Source organism: Sceloporus undulatus, chromosome 4 (assembly GCF_019175285.1).
Source record: "Sceloporus undulatus isolate JIND9_A2432 ecotype Alabama chromosome 4, SceUnd_v1.1, whole genome shotgun sequence".
Taxonomy (NCBI): Eukaryota; Metazoa; Chordata; class Lepidosauria; order Squamata; family Phrynosomatidae; genus Sceloporus; species Sceloporus undulatus.
The window spans coordinates 56,912,396-56,931,129 of NC_056525.1; the positions used below are offsets into that span (position 1 = coordinate 56,912,396).

An 18,734-nucleotide genomic window follows, 5' to 3' on the forward strand; every position below is an offset into this window, starting at 1 on the left:
AAGGCTATTTGAATTAGTGTCCAGCTCAAACAGATCGATTAGCTATCCCCCTAACCATATCATTCCTCTCTTGTAAGTGTTCCATCAATATCCATTTTTCCCAGTTAAGTCTTTCCTAATGTATTGTATGCCATGGGCAGGTTTACTATTATGTATTTTATTGTTTGTATATACAGTGCTGTGCAAATCTACTGTGTTATATAAATAAAGCATAATAATAATAATAATAATAATAATAATAATAATAATAATAATATAGTATTTTTTCCGCAATGTCTGCTTATTCTCTTCACCTCACCATCACCTCTTCTGCCTCCTCAGACTTCCATTGCACTTATCTAGTGTGTGTTTAGGACTCCAACCTATTTAATATAGTTGAAAAAAATGCAGCCGTATAAAACAGAGGTGGGCAAATTATGTTGTTGGGCTGCAGATCCAGCAGCCCATGACTTAGAAAATGGTAGCAAAGCAATTAAATTAGAGGCAAGATTTACAAGTGAGAAAAGGGGACTAAATTTTGTTAAGGGAACATTTGATTCATCCAATTCCATGGGCTTTTCTAATTAGGGTTGATGGAACTTGGTCAGACCATACATGCATTTATATGTACACCAATACACATGTGCACCTGGATGACCCCACTTTGCTCACTCTAACCTAAATAAATGTTTTCACACAAAAAACATAAAACATTGTTGTGGTGCAACCCTTACTTAGTGCTTGAGCATAGACCTTACAGTGAAGTAGAACATGCAGATAATACAGCACAGAACACATATTCCATATCTTTGTCTTCCATGTATGCACTTTTTGTACAGTGCTTTAATGCATTTAAAGCCTGCTAAACTTGGGCAGGAACTGACCTACATGTTATACTGACTCAAAAGTAACATATTGTCCTATCAAATAATGAGGAAAGATGTTACAAAATGGGTCAGAAAGAGAAAAAAATTAATGTGAAGAAATTAGCCTGGAACTGAAAGGAGTGCAGATTTAATGAATGCCTACAGACTGTCTACAGAAAAACAAACTTCAGTCTTATAGACATAGCCATCACTGATCACAAGGAAATAACTGTGGGTACTGAACACATCTGAGACTGTCAGACTGGGTCACACCAACAGCCTATCTTTTCCAGTATTGTCTACTCTAACTGGCAGCTATTTTCTAAGGGCTCAGGTAAAAGTATTTCCAAACTCTGACAATTCTGAAGATTGAACTGTATGACTGCATTATAAATAGCTAAGAATAAGAATTCTAGCATGAACAGCTAGCATTGGCACTGCGTGGCCCCTCGAGGTCATGCTGGACTGACAATGCTGATTTGAACTGATAAGAGTTCCTCTTCAAAAACATATGGAGGCCTACACTTTGCTCACCCCTGTCCTAGAGTGTGAGCATGGCACGTGTTATAAATTTGTGTGGGTTAGTTATGCCAGTAGACATAAGAAACAAGGAGATTAGCTGCCCAGAAGAGGGATTGTTATAATGAACACATGAGCCTTAACTCTTCTCCTCAAAACTCACTGTTTTTCTTCTTTTACCTTTGCTACAAAAAGCTTGATATTCTCTTTACTTCACTGGTGCAGGAGCAGTGCAGTGCTATCCTTCCCATATTACTGGAGAAATGGTGTGTTCCTTACATCATATGGAAAAGGCCCACATTGTCACTTCAGATCTTAAAAATCTAGATCAACATTGGTAGGGGAGGGAGACACTGCGCTGGCTCCTCCCTCTTGTATAGTTCAGGGCTTTTCACATTACTCTGATGGTGCAAGAGAAAGATTGTGCTCTTGTGACTTCCATGCTGCTGTGATAAAAGAATAAATACAGTAGGCCTTTGGTTTCCTCTAGAGCAGGGGTAGGCAACCTTTTTGAGCCGGGGGCCGGGTTGCTGTCCCTCAGACAACTGGAGGGCCGAAGCCAAAAAAAAAATAATTAAATAATTATTTAAAAAATTAAATATATAAATAAACCGGGACAAATATAGGACAAAATTTTCAAATGGAAGACACTTTTTTTAAAAAAAATGGAGGACATGCGAAAAAATTTGCTGATTTTTAAAAAAATGTTAGTATAAATGCATGTTTCTGAGGCTTCTATAGACAATTGCCCCCCAAAGGCCCCGGCGGCAATCGGCGGCAGGACCAGGCTGGGGCCGGTCCCAAGGCCTTGCCGGGCCGCAGGTTGCCTACCCCTGCTCTAGAGTTTGGTTCCAGGGACCCTCATGGATATCAAAATCTGTGGACATACACATCCCATTAAATACAACAACATAGCAAAATGGTGTCCCTTATATAAACTGGCAAGACCAAGGGTTGCTTTTTGGAATATATATGCCATAGATAGTTGATTCTGTAGATGATGAATCCATGGATACAGAGGACCAACTATAGAGTCAATCCTGAAGATAAATCTCCTGCACGTACTTGCCAATTCCACTGAATCTACAACATTTCTTTCTGAGTAGGACTGGGTTGCAAGCCTGTTGTACAACTGGATGAGAATTTGCTATGCATTTACAGGAAGGTGACTCGTTATTACAAGTGGCTGAAGTGCCTCTAGAACACAACAATAAACATTACAGAAGACTCTCTTGCAAACCACTTTTCAAGTAATTTCACAAGCTTTCTCACAGCTTGTTTGTGCAATGCATACTAATTGTATGAATTGATCTCTACCAGCTCTACTAGCTGAATAGCACCTTTATTTGGCTGGATAGCCATCTGTCAGGGATGCTTTAATTGTGATTTCCTGCATGGCAGGGGGTTGGATTGGATGGCCCTTGTGGTCTCTTCCGACTCTGGAGGAGTTCTATGATTCTATGATTCTAAGTCTATAGGTAGGAAGTGCAAAACACAAGCCCTGCATTAGTATACAATGAGTAGGGAGCTCAATACACAAACAGACACAGAATAGAGCTACATGTCCAGAAGTCTTTTTCAGGAGACATGGATCGTCATTTTCATCATCCATCAAGTAAATTGAGATACTTAAAATTACGCATAGGAATAAGAAGCCAACCAGTACACAGAAAAACTAACCTTGTTTCAATCTGCACATGCCCTTAGAGAAAGGAACAAGAGAACAAGAAAGTCTCCTAGGTAACGTTTTACTTGAAATTTTGAAACTGTTGCAGAAAAACACACACTTTGGTTTCCTGGGGGAAAACTGTAACTAGAAAACAAAGTGAAGTGCCCATGTTGCTATACAAAATGTTTAAGACAAAGGCTTAACTCACAGCCAGTAGAATGAGATTATTTGAAGAGCTGGTCACTAGAGCAATTCATCATTGTATCACTGCAGTGAATATATAGCTCCAACATAAGGCCGGAATAAATGGAGGTTAATATGAGAGTTAAAATTGCTGTAAGAGAGAGATTTATACAGCTCATCTCTTCTACCCATGAGGCAGTCATTTCTGAACATAGTTTTAATAAGAATATATACCACATTTCAGATGGATAGACTCAATTCAAAGAAGTTACAGCTCAGAGTGTGCAAGATCAGACCAGGGATGTTGATGCTAGGTGATCTGGAAGTCTCTCATTCATGGGGCTACCATAAGTCAAAGTCCACTTGATGGTAGTTAACAACAAAAAATATACCCAGATCTTCACTGGGTCACAGATTGAGAAAAACATTTTTAAACTATTACAATTACCATGGTGTCCTGGGGATTCTATGAGTGACAGTTCAACAAAAGTCACTTTTCCGCAATTCAATTTTCAGCTGCACTTATATATAAAAATTGGCCTTTTATACAGTAGCATCACTAGGGTTGGTGCCACCCCCACAATTGACCTCATCCCATATGAAACCATACAGAATCCTTAGTCACATTTTTGTACGAATATTACTCATAAATCATAATTCCCATATATCACTGAATCTAACAGCAGTAGTTGTGACAATAATAACTAGCACAATTAAAATTATATCTTTAAATCATCATATGCACAACGTAAATGCATTTACATAAGCATATGTGAACATTTGGTAAAATGTGATGTTAAAGGAAATTATTAAATATTTTAAGCATAATTTTTAAAATATTAAAATTTTAAATATTTTGAAATTTGAAAATGTTATTTTTTAAAAAAAATCTGGGGCCTCCCCTTTCTCTTTTTACTTAGCCTCACCCCACTCACCCCATCTCTTACAGCATTTTAAACAAAAACAGATAAACAGCCCATTTCTGCCAAAATGCAAATATCTGAGGAGTAGTGGTGTCACTCCCTCCTTAGGGTGTCACTTAGTGCGGTCCACACACCCTGAGTCAGTGGTCCTCAACCTTCCTAATGCCGCAACCCTTTAATATAGTTCCTCGTGTTATGGTGACCCCCAACCATAAAATTGTGGTGTGTCGGTTCCTAAAACCATCGGAAATATGTGTTTTCCAATGGCAACTCCTGTGAAAGAGTCATTCGACCCCCCGAAAGGTTGAGAACCGCTGCCCTGAGTGATGCCACTGCTTATACAGAATAAAGCTATTTATTCCACAAGGTCAGTACAGTGGCTTTCCCCAGATCTACCTAAACCTAGACCTCTCCTGTATACTAAAAGAAAGGGGAAATATGCCATCTATATCAGGGGTAGGGACATTTTCACTATAAAGTATAATCATCATCATCATCATTTAGATCATTCTGTCCCCAGAGTCTCTTTTGTTGCTCTTGACTCCTCCAGACTCCTTGAATTGTCCTTTTTCTGAACTTTCTCAAATGGGTGGATTTTCTCTCTTAGAAGCTTTCAGGAGTTGCAGGCCTTCCCAATACCCCTTTTTAAAAACAGACATGGACTTCTCACCACTTGTTTTAGATTCTGTTTTGTGCGTGCGTGCACGTGTGTGTGTTTGGCAATTCATGTTGCTCCAAGGAGGCCACATTTCTCTCCAATGAGAAAACTGACTCTGCAGTTGCCCACCCCTGCTCTAAATGTTCTGACTTCAATTCCCAGATGTTCACCCCAACCAGGCCAATTGTAATGGATTGTGCAAGCAGTCCAAAAGATCTAGAGGGCCCAAAATGCCATGCCCTCTCTCATGTTCCCACCAGCCTGTGAAGGTGGAGGGCTGAGGGAAAGGCCTCTCCTGTGGATCTCAGGGCTGTGGGTAGTTCATACAGGGATATATGGTCTGTCGAATAGCCTGGACCTAAGCAGTATAGGGCTTAATAGATATAGCCAACACTTTGAAATGTGCCTGGAAATAGAATGACAGCCAATAGGGCAGATGGAGTAGGGGAGTTGTATGATCCCTGCAGCCAGTTCCAGTTAACGCTGATACTGATTTTTTTCCCTCTCACTGTAGATCAAACAGAAGACATATATTTGTACACAGACACTAGTAGATATATTTCTTTATCAACAGTAATAAAATCAGTAACCTCAAGCACAGCTGTACAAAACAGTACAACACTCAGTTATGAATTGTTAGAAGTCCTCAGAAAAACTTCACATGTTTGCCTGAAGGCAAGGAGACAAAATTGGAAGTTAGCATGCCAAACACAAACTGTGCCATTGCCCTCCTCCAAAAAAGCAGTTTCTTTCCCTCTAGTAACCACCTTCCTAAACACAGATACTGAAGGGAATGTAAAAGGAATTCTAATGATGATCAGAGATTGACACAGCTACAGGTAGGAGAAAGTTCATTTATGGGGGCTTGTGAGACTCATCCAGAGTAAAGTCCAAAGGTAACATCAAGGGGCAGGGTAAAATAAGCAAGGGATGGCAAGAAAAACATTGTACTTGAACTCAAGGTAGATTGTTGATGGATCATCAAAAAGAAATGCTTGACCAGAGAAGCTAAGGAGATGATGTCACAAGACAAACAACAAAGTCTTGTGACAATGTAAAAAGTGACATATTTATTGTGCTAGTCTTTCAAAGGCCACAAGATTAGCTGCTTCCACAAGACACTAACAAAGCTACTTTCTGGAAGCCGGACAATTACTAATCAGTGCCAATGATATGATAGGAACTGTTTAGAACACAGAAACAATATGGTGCCAAGCAAAGAGGTTTAATACTCATTTAGGACAAAATGTGAACAGAGAAATCAATCAACAGTGTATGATGTTCTTCTAGTCAGCTGTGCTTCATCTCAAGGGACTCATCAATGTAGTTGGCAAAAAGAACCTGGAACCACTGCTATGATCCTGTTCCCTGCTTTATCTTGAGGCCTCCTAAAAGATTAGTCTGTTTATTTTAAAAAGCAAGTAGCTCTCATGCTAGATTCTCAGAAACTCATCCAATTGCCATTCCCTGGAATCTCAATGAAGAAAAATACCTTCTACATTCATTTTGGGTCTACTGCTTCTAACCCTTAACCAGTTATTTCCTCATTTGTTTTGTTTCTTTGTTGTTTTATAAAATGCAAGCTAAAATAAAATTAAAATACCAAAGTGAACAATACTATCCAAATACAGCACATCTGGATTTTAATTTTATTTCCTGTATTTTAATTGACATGTTTAAAATATTTTCTATAAAATTCTGCATATAGTTAAATTATGTTTTAACAATAATCTTTTGTGGTTTTTACCTCTATGCATTTGTAATCTGTATCTGTTTTAATTTCTGCAAGCTGCCATGAATCTTGACTATGGGGGGAAAGTACAAATCTGGGATTTGTAGTTTATTGTGGTACCAGAGCTCTCTGACAGAGAAGGCTAAATATCTCCCCAAACTACAATTCCCAGAATTCTAGCACGGAGCTATGGCAGTTAAAGTGGTGTCAAACCAGATTACTTCTGCAGTGTGGATGCAGCTAGAGTGAGGAGGCACATAGAGAAGAGCTGATTGATGATACAAGTTCCCTCAGGCAAAGGACTTCCTTTGGGTATTGATGTTTCAAGCCAGAAAGGGCTTTAGAAGTCAAAACTAGCACTTTCACTTGGGCTTTGCAATGAACTGGGGACTCAGTGTAAAGAAGACAAGGCCAGTTGTAGGTTCCGGATCAGCTTGAATAAGGCAGTGGTATGAACAACTCACTGAAGTAATCCAATATGACATGTTCCTCATAATACACAGCAATGAAGAGAATGAAGAAAATTTTGAAAAGTTACTTTTTGGAATTACGTTCCCTAGATCCCCCATGCTGACTGGGGGATTCTGGAAGTTATGGTCTAAAGAAGTAACTTTTCTGATTTCTGGGTAGAAGAAAATCATACATCAGTCGAGAGGTAAGGGGTGTTTTTTAACCTAAAGCAACGGCATTCCCCAGGATCCAACACTGCAAGCCCAGGCAGTGTTTGAGAGGCACAAGAGAACAACAGCCATGCTGTTTCCTGTCCTGTGCTTTTGACTTATTTGCATTAGGAGACAAATGAGGAAACCTTTCTGGCCCAAATAATTTTGACTGTGATTCAAGAATAATCTAATATGGAGTTAACACCCATAACCCATCCCACTTATCAAAGCTGAGTACACTCATCTTCAAAAACTGATACCTCTTCAAAATATCTAAAATATTTACAATTCAGGATGGATTTCAATCCAAAATCAGTTGTTTTGCTCTTCCTGAAAGATTAGTATTAGGAAGCAGATGTCTAGTTATTCCTGTCAGAGAAAATGGGTACTGAATGGGCCTGAACTGTCCTTGTAAGGAAATTACTGCTTTATATTCCACAATGTTCCTTGCACTGAATAATATAACTGAGAGGGGAGAATGGGATTAAATATATAAATGACTGAAATTCAGCCTGTTCCATGTTCCTTGATGGGTTAGGAAGCAGCCCTGGAACACAATCCTGTGCGGCGGGGAAAGGAACCTGAATTATGAGATCCAATTATTTATCTCCTCTAGAAGTGGAAATAACTGAATCAACAACAATTAGCACTTGCAAAAATGGCCCTATTCAAACCCTGTGCCACAAACTCCAACACTAAAACATGATAACAACACAAAACAGAAGAGGGAATTTGCAAATGACAAGCAAAGAAGGAAGAAATAAGCTAAAAATTTATTCCTGATCTGAAAATCATGCTTGGACACTGGGAATTTTAAATATAACCCAAACCAATGAAATAAAACAAGCAGTTAAATGCAAATCCCCATCCAGACAGAATACTGACACTAGTTTCAACAGGTGACACGCACAATATCTTTTTTCAGTTTCCCTATGTCTAAATCCAAATCAAGCAAGATCTACACTGATTGAACCCAACACTTTCAGAATCATGCATAACATTTCCAAGTCACAATTCAGACAAAAGGCACTCTTTAACTTCTTTGGTGAAACCATCTTTCAGTTTAAAGTGACTGAATCCCTTTCAGAGTGAATCAGCATAAATCCAAGTACCTTGCTCTGAAACAGACTGGGCTGACTGCCATAATGAAATGCTTGATTAAACAACTAATCAGCAGCAAATGGATTAACCACATCAAAATGAGACTGGCTTAAGACAGTAACAAACTTATACAATGCCTAGCTATCATTATGAATAGACTTGTTCTGTGCAGGACAATTTAAAGTCAGGTACAAGGTGGAATTGAAAGTGGAAGACTTGCATGTTTGTAAATGGCAGGTTTTGTTTTTTGATATTCTACACTCAGTGAAATAAAGAAATCACAAATGTGTCACAAGAAGATTCAGTAAGCTGGGTAAAAAACCTAGAGTTTCCAAGTGCACATAAGCATACATATTACCATTAAGACCTTAAGCCTGTCCACAGAGCTCTGCAATATTTAAATATAAATATTAATAACAATATTCAAAGATAGTCAGAAACCACAAAGATAGTGTAGAATTCATGATACCAAGAGTATCATAAAGCATGAAAAATGCTGAAAACAGTTTTAGCCATCTCAATTTGTCTTATCTTCTGCAACAAATGATAATGGAGAGTTAGAACAAAGGCTGAATAATGGAGAAATAGAACAAAAGCTGTCGAGCTGTACGACAATCTGACAGCTAAAATTATTTCAAAGATAAAGCAGTGCCAATTTACTGAAGGTAAGTCCCATTTCTAAGCACCTTTAAATTTAGAGCCACAAAGCATAGTGCAAATGCACCCCAAAGAAAATGTTTTGCATATATCTACATAGGGTTAACAGAGCTTCCAGCATCCTCCACCCAACCAAGATTTTCTTTCATACGAAGCTGAATTAAGGAAGTCATTCATGTATCTGATCCTGAACCACATATAAATCTGAATTGTAAACACAGATCAGGGAAGAATTTACAGTCTGCGAGGCTGGACAGATTGGCACAAAGGGGCTGTGAGACCCCACCCCTTTCTGCCCCGGAAGCAGGCTGCAGCAACCACACATTGCGGCCTGCACATGGCTCAAAAAGAAGCCCCAAAAGGGGCTTCTTTTTGTGCGGCAGAACGGGTGCCATAACTGCCATGGTGTGATCTCAGTGCCAATGGAAAGTGAACAATTCCTTTGCCAATTTATAGCATTGCTGCCTAGAGGAGAAGCATTCAGTCCAGATGAAAATCTCATTTACAATAGGCTAGAGTTTACTGCATTAATCAGTGACCTGTCAACATTTCTTCAAAGTCATCTTTAAGATTTTTCTCTCACACTCCTGAATTAAAATAATGTAATATGCTAAATGTTGTCAACCTATACACTTTGACTATTTAAAAAAGTTTAATATTTTATTTAACATAAGCATGCATGGACACCAATGACAGAGACTACTAGTGCCATTGTTTACTGTCATGATTTCTATTCTAAGTGCCAGAGATGAGTTATACACTGTTATGTAAGAGTACATGAAATGGGAACATATTCAACAACAATCCTTTCCATGGAAGTCCCAACAAGCTCAAACAGAACCAGAAGCAATAATCTAACATTCAAAAGGTTTACAACTGTTTTCCCCTTTGAAGAGGAATTGCATTAATAATACTCATGAATGCTAGAAACTATAAATGACAACAAAAACATCAGATGGGCAATACTTGCAGGAAGCTGCAATATGAAACTGTATGGAAAGTTTCAGCTTTAGCTCCTGGCAACAAGCAGCATCACCGGAAACAAGACAAGTTCTGTTGCAATTAGTTCCTGGTATCTGGTTTGTTCAGTTATTGGTTTTATGTTGACATTGCTAAATTGTTCCCTTAAGTTCTACAGTATACAGAAAATGACTGGATGAAAGCCATGTATTTCCATTCTTTGGCTGTACATATTCATCTAGAAGCCTCTATCAGCACCTATCAAGAAAAATATCTTCCACTGATGAGTTGGGGTAATATATAGAGTTGTTTCATCTGCTAAAAGTCTCAAAAATTCAGCATCTAATAAAAATAGAAGAGGTCACTTATGACTGTGCTATACTTGCCAAATAGGTATCCACGCTGGCTGAAGGAGTCTGGAAATTGTAGTCCAAAAAAGGAATTTTGCCACTTTCTAGATAACGAGTACATCTCATCCTTGCCATAAACTTAGGACACTGGCACTAAGCAAGCTACTGCCTGTGGCCAAGACTTCCCATTTACCATCTGTGGGTCATGGCCAGGATCCAACAGAGTGGTTCTGCTGATGGAACTGCTTCTTTCAGTGGAACTTGGAGAGGACAACTCATGCACTCTCATAACTGACTCTCATGGACTGGGAACCTCTCCATAGCCTTTGTTCACATGTGGAAGAGGGCTGCAGGGAGAAGGAAGGGGAAGCTGTTGCCATTGTGATAGCAGCCATCAACTAGCATGATGCTGAATGCAGGACATAATGAGTAATTTTATGTGGCTGCTGTACAGATTACTAAAATTATGTAGGTGAAGCCCTTTGAACTTTCAACATGGTACATGAATGCTTTTATTATTTATTGGAAAGATGAGAATATACAGAGGGGAGAGGAAGGGGATCTTATCTGACCCCCTAACTCAGCTCTGTTTCACTAACTATTAGCTAATACAGTCATTGCTGATCACCACCGCATTTAGACTGATACATTATATTTCTCGTATCTGTAAGTAACAGAAGATTACTTAGACCAAGGTTCTAAGCACAAAGTTTAAACATCCTGTAACTTATCACTTCCCACTCCACCACACCACACCACACCACACTGATATATATTTATTCCCAGGCTATAAACTTCATTTTAATCCAAACAATTTAAAGGTCAAAGCAAAATTCAGGACTATGCTCCACAGCTGACAACATGAGTGGAGGTAGAGGCCAGTCTAACTGATATTTTCACACAGGGTGGTCATGGAGCTGCTAGTACTCCTCCTATTCTGCTGGAACTCTTGTTCTTCTGGTTGTTTCACATAAGGGAGTTTTAGAAAGATACAATATTGAGTGGCTGAAGCAACTGCTAAATTGGTTGAGTGTTCTGACAAAACAGAGACTGAGCCTACTCATTTACAGTGTGTAAGGAGGAGACAGAATTAGCGTGCTCAGATATTAGTACTGATAAATGTTCATGTTTTCAGGCAAATACAGGAATCTGCCACTCAGCTGAATTAGTAAAAGGTGGGTTTCTTTCTTTTCTTTTAAACAGTTTCTTCTTAAGCGCAGCATTTGTGGCTGCTACACTGACAATCTGATGGAAGAACCAGGCGGATTTCTCTTTGTATGAGAAATGCCTGAGTTTTCTTTTTCAGTTGCTTTTAAAGCAGTTGTTTTTTGAAAAAGAGGAAATAAGATTTAATTGCAACAGAAGGAGACTTGTTGTTTTTTCTTTTATTTTTGCAATTAACAGGATAACATATAGCATTTCTGAGCAACTAATGTGTGGGAGCAAATTTATATCTAAAACACAGAATGTTCTGCTCTTCTGAAACAGGCAGCACCTAAAAGTGTGCATTACATTTCCAATAGTCATATAAAGTTTAGTGGAAGTCCTTCCAAAGTCATCACACACATACAACCTTTGACACAATAGATGAAATACCACAAAGCTTTGTCCAACAGCATTCTAACTCAACCTTCTTTAACCAAGGCTATGCAATACTTAGAAATCATGATGGACATCTAATGAGTCACATTCCATAGTTTTTGGGAGACAGTAGATTTAGCCCTTCTGATGTCAATTCTCCTTTTAATACGATTGTATATAAGAAGAAACATGAATGATTATCTACTGGTTTATGTCCTCTCCATACTCAAGTCATTTTTCTTTTGAAAACTGTGAGCTTGAGTTGTGTTGGCTTTGTTTACTAATGTCTTAGATTTATTAGTCTATTATGAAGACAACCCATAAAGACACACCCTAGTAATATCTAAAATCCACACACACTCACAGAAGTTATAACCTTCCCCTTAGTATACAGTAAACTGCATGCCATTCTCACACACCCAGACACTTCTGAAATGAAAAGGGCAGGGACAGACAAACATTAAATAAAATGTTAGGAATAATAAAAAAAAATGTTTCAAAACAAAAATACAACAAATTTTAGGATGTATGAGATTGCTCAGGCCTATGTGGAGCTTTTAACTTAAATTTCCACTGGGGAATAGCCACGAAGAATATAAATTATTCAAATCAGTATCAAGAGGAAGGTTGAGAAAGTACCAGGAGGGAGGTTGGGAAAGACTAGGAGTTTTAATTATCTCATTTAATTTATGTCTTATTGCACCCTCTTACAACAGCCCTGCAAGATAGGTTTGTGTTATTTCTATATCAGAGACTGATCTGCCCATGCCTCAGACAGTAGAGAATGGGGTAATGGAATCCTGTCCATTTAACAGGCGGTGCAAATTCCAGGTTAAAAATGCTACTTTAAAATCTGTTTGTATTTCCATTTAAGTTAATTTAAATCACCTCTTAAGTAAGGCCCAACCCTCAGAATGCAGCTTGCAACATATAAAAATACAACACTCATATTTAACCATAAAAGATTGGTGGATGCGACCAACTAATAACAGAATATCAATAGAAAGCAATATTGATAACAATTAGCCCCCCTTTTAAAAATTCACATTTGTAAGTCCTATTTTGTGTGTATATCTCCCTGATCAAGGAGACAGGTACTGTCCTACTAAATTCCCTGTAGTGCTGCTTTTCTGTTTGCAGGGAAGTGCTTTGAACTCATCAGTTGACCTTTTTAAACACATGGAGGGGAGATATAAAACTGATCTTGTAACATAAGGTACTGCATCTGTTCTGCTACATCAGGGTTCGATGAGCTCATTCCCACTTCATTCAGCCTCATCCACAAAAGCACAAAGGTCACTCACTCTTAATAACTAAGTGCTCAACCACATGCTGAAAACTTTGCCTTTTACCACAAGCCGGAACATGGCACTCAACCAAGAATAGGTGAGGGCAGGCAAATGAGTAAAAATGCTGTGACCCAGTAACGTATGCAGTCTTTACAAAGCTGCTTTAGCTCTCAGCATACCTTATTCTAGGCTGAGAGACTGATCGTTAATAATAATAATAATAATAATAATAATAATAATAATGTGGCTGAAGGTCAGCCTGTCAACTTAACAACCAAGCAGAGATTTAAATGTTGGTCTTCTGATCCACGTGGGTCTTTTAAAAAAGTCACAGCCATCCTGACATAGATGAATGGTTGGATGTGGAACAGGAAGTCCCAGGTTCAAATCTCTTCCAATAATCTATGCAACTTTGCCTTGTGGTACAGCAGGATGATTACTTTCCAACTCTCCGCTTCAGTACCCATCTATGAACTATGAAATAAGATATTTCCTGTATTTCCTTGACTTATTAAGAACTATACAAATAACCAAACTCTTAACAAGTATTCCTAAGGGACACTTCTCTCACAGACTGTATATGTGAATCAATGTGGCAAATAAAGATAAAAACCAGAAGAAGGGTTTTTTTTTACAGCAGATCCTAAGCTATATTTTATAGCCCCATTACAGGGAATGCAAATATGCTTTTAAAGTCATGTGTTCAAATCAGAGATAGACAAAATGGTCCCTTTGGGGTTTTCTTAATTTCCCATTTTTCTAGTCTGGTTTACTACCTCATTCTGACATCACTTGTCAAATTTTAAAGTCCACATGAAAATCTATATGCATTTTAATTTCCTAATATAAGCATTTTTTGTGCCATTTTCCCCTAACATTGTGTGTGTTGTCTGCCTTCCAGACATTTCCAACTTATGGAGACCCTATGGCAAACTTATCATGGGGTTTTGTTGGCAAGTTTCTTCAAGAGGATTTGCCATTATTATCCTCTGAGGCTGAGAGTGTGTGACTTGCCTAAGGTCACCCAATGGGTTTCCATGGCTGATCCAGGATCTGAACCCTGCTCTCCAGAATCAAAATCCAACACTCAAACCACTACACCAGAGTGTTTCAGATTTGTTTACATGCAAGCAATTTCTCTCTTTTCGCATGTTATTTTCATCAATAAACAAATCTGTACATGTTTTTTTTCCATTGACGAACTCTATCCCAAAAATTGTAAGAAGTCAAATATCGCCATGTTTTTGTCTGTCCACTAATCTGGCAAACTGGTTAAGTTGGCACTAAAATGGTAACCAAACCAGTCTTCCCATTTCCTATCCAAATGCCTTCATATCTAGAATATACACTGAATTTTTTAAATGGTTCTCTTCTGCTTTTACCCCACAAAATTCACATGGGGGTTAAATATCATGTAGGAAAGGCTCCACAGATACTCTTAGTGTATGAGCATGAGGACATATTTAGAAGTGTTTATAAGAATATGACTCCCTAGAAGGCATCCAGAAAGCGAAGTCACCTCCCGCTCCATTCCCATTGCCCAAGCTGAGAGAACCTGTCAACATACATGACAAGATGATAATATAATCAAACCCTGGAAAAGCGGATTACAAATAACCCATATTATTATTATTATTATTATTATTATTAGAGTCTCAATTTTCTTTGCAAAGCGCTTCATGTTTATTACATGGGGCAACGCTTGTATCTGAAGGCCTTTCTCTTTAATAGCCTTTAGAGAGGAGGTGACCTGTCTCAGGAGAAGATTCGTCATCGAAGGCCCTCCCCAAAGGCAATTACACATTCCTTTTACCATTAAGCAGAAAACTGTTGCTGGTGAATTTCACACCCTTGCCTTCCTGCCCTCCCTCTGACACTCTCCATGGATGAAGAGCCACAAGCAGTTTATCTGGGTGATGATGAAACTAACCATCACTCCCCCTTCCAAGAATCTACCCACAACCGTTTGGGAGGCCTCTGTTAACACAGCAATGGGACTTTAACAAAAATAGGGCTAGGAGAATGAGAGAGGAACCACACTCGTGTGAATGAGGACAATGTGTACATGTTCAAACCACAACAAAAACTCATTCCCTGAGGACTGAGGACAAGTTTCTCAAGCAGCCTCACAAGATGGGGAAGCCAAGAACAGCTGCTCTTCACATCCCTCCCATCCCCCCATTCCACTGTGTTAGAGGCTAGGGATGCATCTGCACTGTAGAAATAATACAGTTTGATACCACTTTATGTGCTGTAGCTGCACCTTATGGAATCCTGGGGTTTGTAGTTTCACAAGGTATTTAGCCTTCTCTGCCAAAGAGGGCTCAGAACTACAAACACCAGGATTCTCTAGGATGGAGTCATGGCAATTAAAGTGGTGTCAAACTGCATTATCTCTACAGCGTAGATGCACCCTAGGATACCAACATTCACAAAATGTATTAAAACACTAGAATAAAGAATGGAACACCTTATATTTATATAGGTGACAGTTCAGACCTATATGCCTCCATTCAGATGTCAGGTCCCAAGATGACCTTGCCTCCAGGAAAACATGAATGGATCCCAGAGTAGGGGGGGGCAGGCTGATCCCAAAGTGCCCCCCCACACACACACACAAGGCTGCAGGCTGGAGCCCCCTGAGATTATTGGACAAAACTGGAACACCGTTACTTTTTTGTAGCTGAACCTTCTCGGGAAATATCAATCAAAAGGTTACTAAGTAAGAAAAGCCCAAAGACAGCCTGATTGTACTTATTGGCACAACTACGTGCAAGAAATAATGCAGTTCGACACAACTTCAAAATGCTGTAGCACCAGACTATGGAACCCTGGGATTTGTAGTTTACAAATGCCAAAACATGCTGAGGCATCACAAAACTACAAATCCCAGAATTCTGTAGGAGCGAGTCATGGCAGTTAAAGTGGTGTCGAACTATGTTATTTGTATAATGTAGATGCACCCAAGTTCACATCTCTGGGGAATGAATAATAAAAGCTGCCTCCAGTCTATACTTATCAGGGAGTGAGCACCACAGACCACACCAAGGGCATTTCTGGGTATTGAGGGTGACCAGATGTCCTTTTTAGGACATGTCCCACATTTCAACCTTTTGTCCAGGAGAAATTTCAAGATGACTTCCATTCGGAGCAGGACTAAGATGCATTAATTTATATTTATAGGAGTGTTTTTAGCCTTTAATTGGTCAACTCGTTCATTTCTCTTGGACGTCCTCCATTTGGGGATGCCTTATCTTCCTTTGTGGTCAGGGCATCTGGTCACCCCATAAGAACCCATTCTGCTTGTAAGAGTGGTCACTTTTAAGGATGGATGGGGGGGGAGTCATTTGCTCTCCCTCCAAACAGTAGGCCAAACAAATACCCACCTGCCTGCCAGCGTCAAAGGGCCTCCCATGTTAAAAATAACACTTCAGGGCCCCCTTGAAACATGCCTAGGCCTGAAAGGTAATGCATTGTTGCATCTCTCTCTGTGATTTTCTTTCACTCCCATGTTCTCCACTTGGGAAACTCCTGATTCCTTCAACTTGCTGGATTCAGCTGAAAGATGGTCAGGTTAGGAGAAAGAGAAGAAGATCCAGGAGGGGATTACCACATCAAGTGATGCCCCTTCTTTCATGTTTTCAAAATGGGAGAAAGAGGAAGAAGGCACAAAAGTTTCCGATAGTATGGAGAGAACTTCCCCCAGGCCACAGAACAGTGCCTCCACTGGATCACCTCTTCTTTCTCTCTATGGCTGTATCTGCGCTGGAGAAATAATTGGGTTTGGCACCACTTTAACTGCCATGGCTGCATGCTGTGGAATTCTGGGCATGGTAGCTGGTTGTGGCACCTTTTGAAGCCATGGCAGTTAAAGTGGTGCCAAACCCAATTATTTCTCCAGTGTGGATGCAACCTCTGTATGTGTGTGTGGGTGTTATGTATGCACACAAGGCGAAACAGGATGGCTACAACTCACACGCTGACATCCCAAATCCACAAAAGCAGTGGTACCTTTCTTGTCATTGTTACTGTCGTCAGCCAGCATGGTGTAGTGGTTTGTGCGCCAGACTCTGGAAACCAGGGTTTGATTCCCAGCTCAGCCATGAAACCCACTGGGCGACCTCGGCCCAGTCACACTCTCTCAGCCTCAGAGGATGGCGACAGCAAACCTCCTCTGAACCAACCTTGTCCAGAAACCCACAAGGCAGGTTCACCTTAGGGTCACCATAAGTTAGAAAAGACTCAAAGGAACACAATACACACACATTTGGTCAAGATGGCTACCTCTGGATACATTATATGGAAAATATTGTTCCTATTCAGAGGTCACTGGAGACGATCCTGAGTCACCAAGCGTCTTACCGAACTGGATCCTAACTGGATCACTGTTTTTTCAATTCAGATTTCCAGCCACCTAGAAATACCAACTCCTAGAGGGCCCAGGCTGACCAGGTGTCCTCATTTTCCAGGACAGGTCCTCCATTCCAGCCTCTTCAGTCCAGGAGGAATTCCAAATGTCCTCCATTCTGAGCAGGGCAAAAAAGAGCTGGAGTAATGATCTGCTTTCATACTGCTTTAAGGTCCACAGCTCAAGGCTGTGGAATTCTGGGAATGGTAGTTAGTTGTGGCACCAGAGCGCCACCTTAGAGCGGTATGAAAGTGGCTATTTTCCCCATATAGATGCAGTCCAGGAGTGTTTTTTAGCTTTTGGGGGGGCCACAAAAACACCCACCCAATGGAGAAGCCCTGCTTCCTTACCTTGAGGGCGAACTTGTCCCCAGTCTTCTTGCTGAAGATCTCCAGCACTTTCCCATTGATGCCCAGCCCCAGGACCTGGGTGGTGACCTTGTAGTCGTCCGTGATGGCATTCTTCTTGATCGGGAGGGCAGACTTCAGGTGGAACTGGGGGAACTGCTGCTGCTGCTGCTGAGCCAATTGTTGCTGCTGCTGCAGCTGCTGCTGCTGCTGGGGAGGCGGAGGGGGCGGCGGCGGCGGAGGGGGGCCGGGGAAGAGTCCCGGCGGGTTCTGGTTCTGGGAGTTGGAGAGCATCGTGGCAGCCGCCCGAGGACCCTGCTGTCCTGGACGCCTCGCCCTCGGCGCCCCGCTTCCCTCCTCCTTCCGCTCCCTTCTTCCCCAACAACTTTCCGCACCAAGAGACGGAGGAGGAGGAGGGAAACTCGGGCTCCTTGCCGCTCCTCCGCCGGGATTCCCCCCAAAAGGGAGGGTGCTTCCTTTGTTAAAGCGGCCCCGCAAAGAGGCGCCCAGCTTCCCCAACCAGCAGGCGCCCCGAGAGAGAGAGAGAGAGAGAGAGGAGAGAGCAGACTCAAATCCCTTCCTCCTCCTCATCCTCATCTTTTTTATCCCTACCTCTTCTCTAATATTATCCTGCATCTTATTACTTCTTATACGACTACTCAGCCTCTCTTTTTCTTACATATTTGTCATCTTTATCTTACTCTCCTCATTTCTTCTTTCCTCCTCCCTTTTTTCTTCTCCTCCTCTCCTCTTCCTCCTCTCTTCTCCCTTTCTTCCTCCCCCTTCTTCCTCTTCTTTCTTCCTTCCGTTCTTCTTCCTCTCCTCTTTTTCCTCCCTCCTTTCCTTTTCT

The 18,734-nt window shown here is 40.5% G+C and overlaps 1 protein-coding gene across 1 annotated transcript in view; it reads right to left on the reverse strand.

Annotated features, from left to right (window-relative positions):
* MAPKAPK2 (MAPK activated protein kinase 2) overlaps nt 1–18,464 on the reverse strand; it is a 111,628-nt gene extending 93,164 nt beyond the window's left edge. The window contains exon 1 of the mRNA XM_042463025.1: nt 17,888–18,464. Within this exon, the coding sequence (XP_042318959.1) occupies nt 17,888–18,178 (291 nt within the window). The 5' untranslated portion in view covers nt 18,179–18,464. The remainder of the gene's footprint in view (nt 1–17,887) is intronic.
* Between the last annotated feature and the right edge of the window lie 270 nt (nt 18,465–18,734).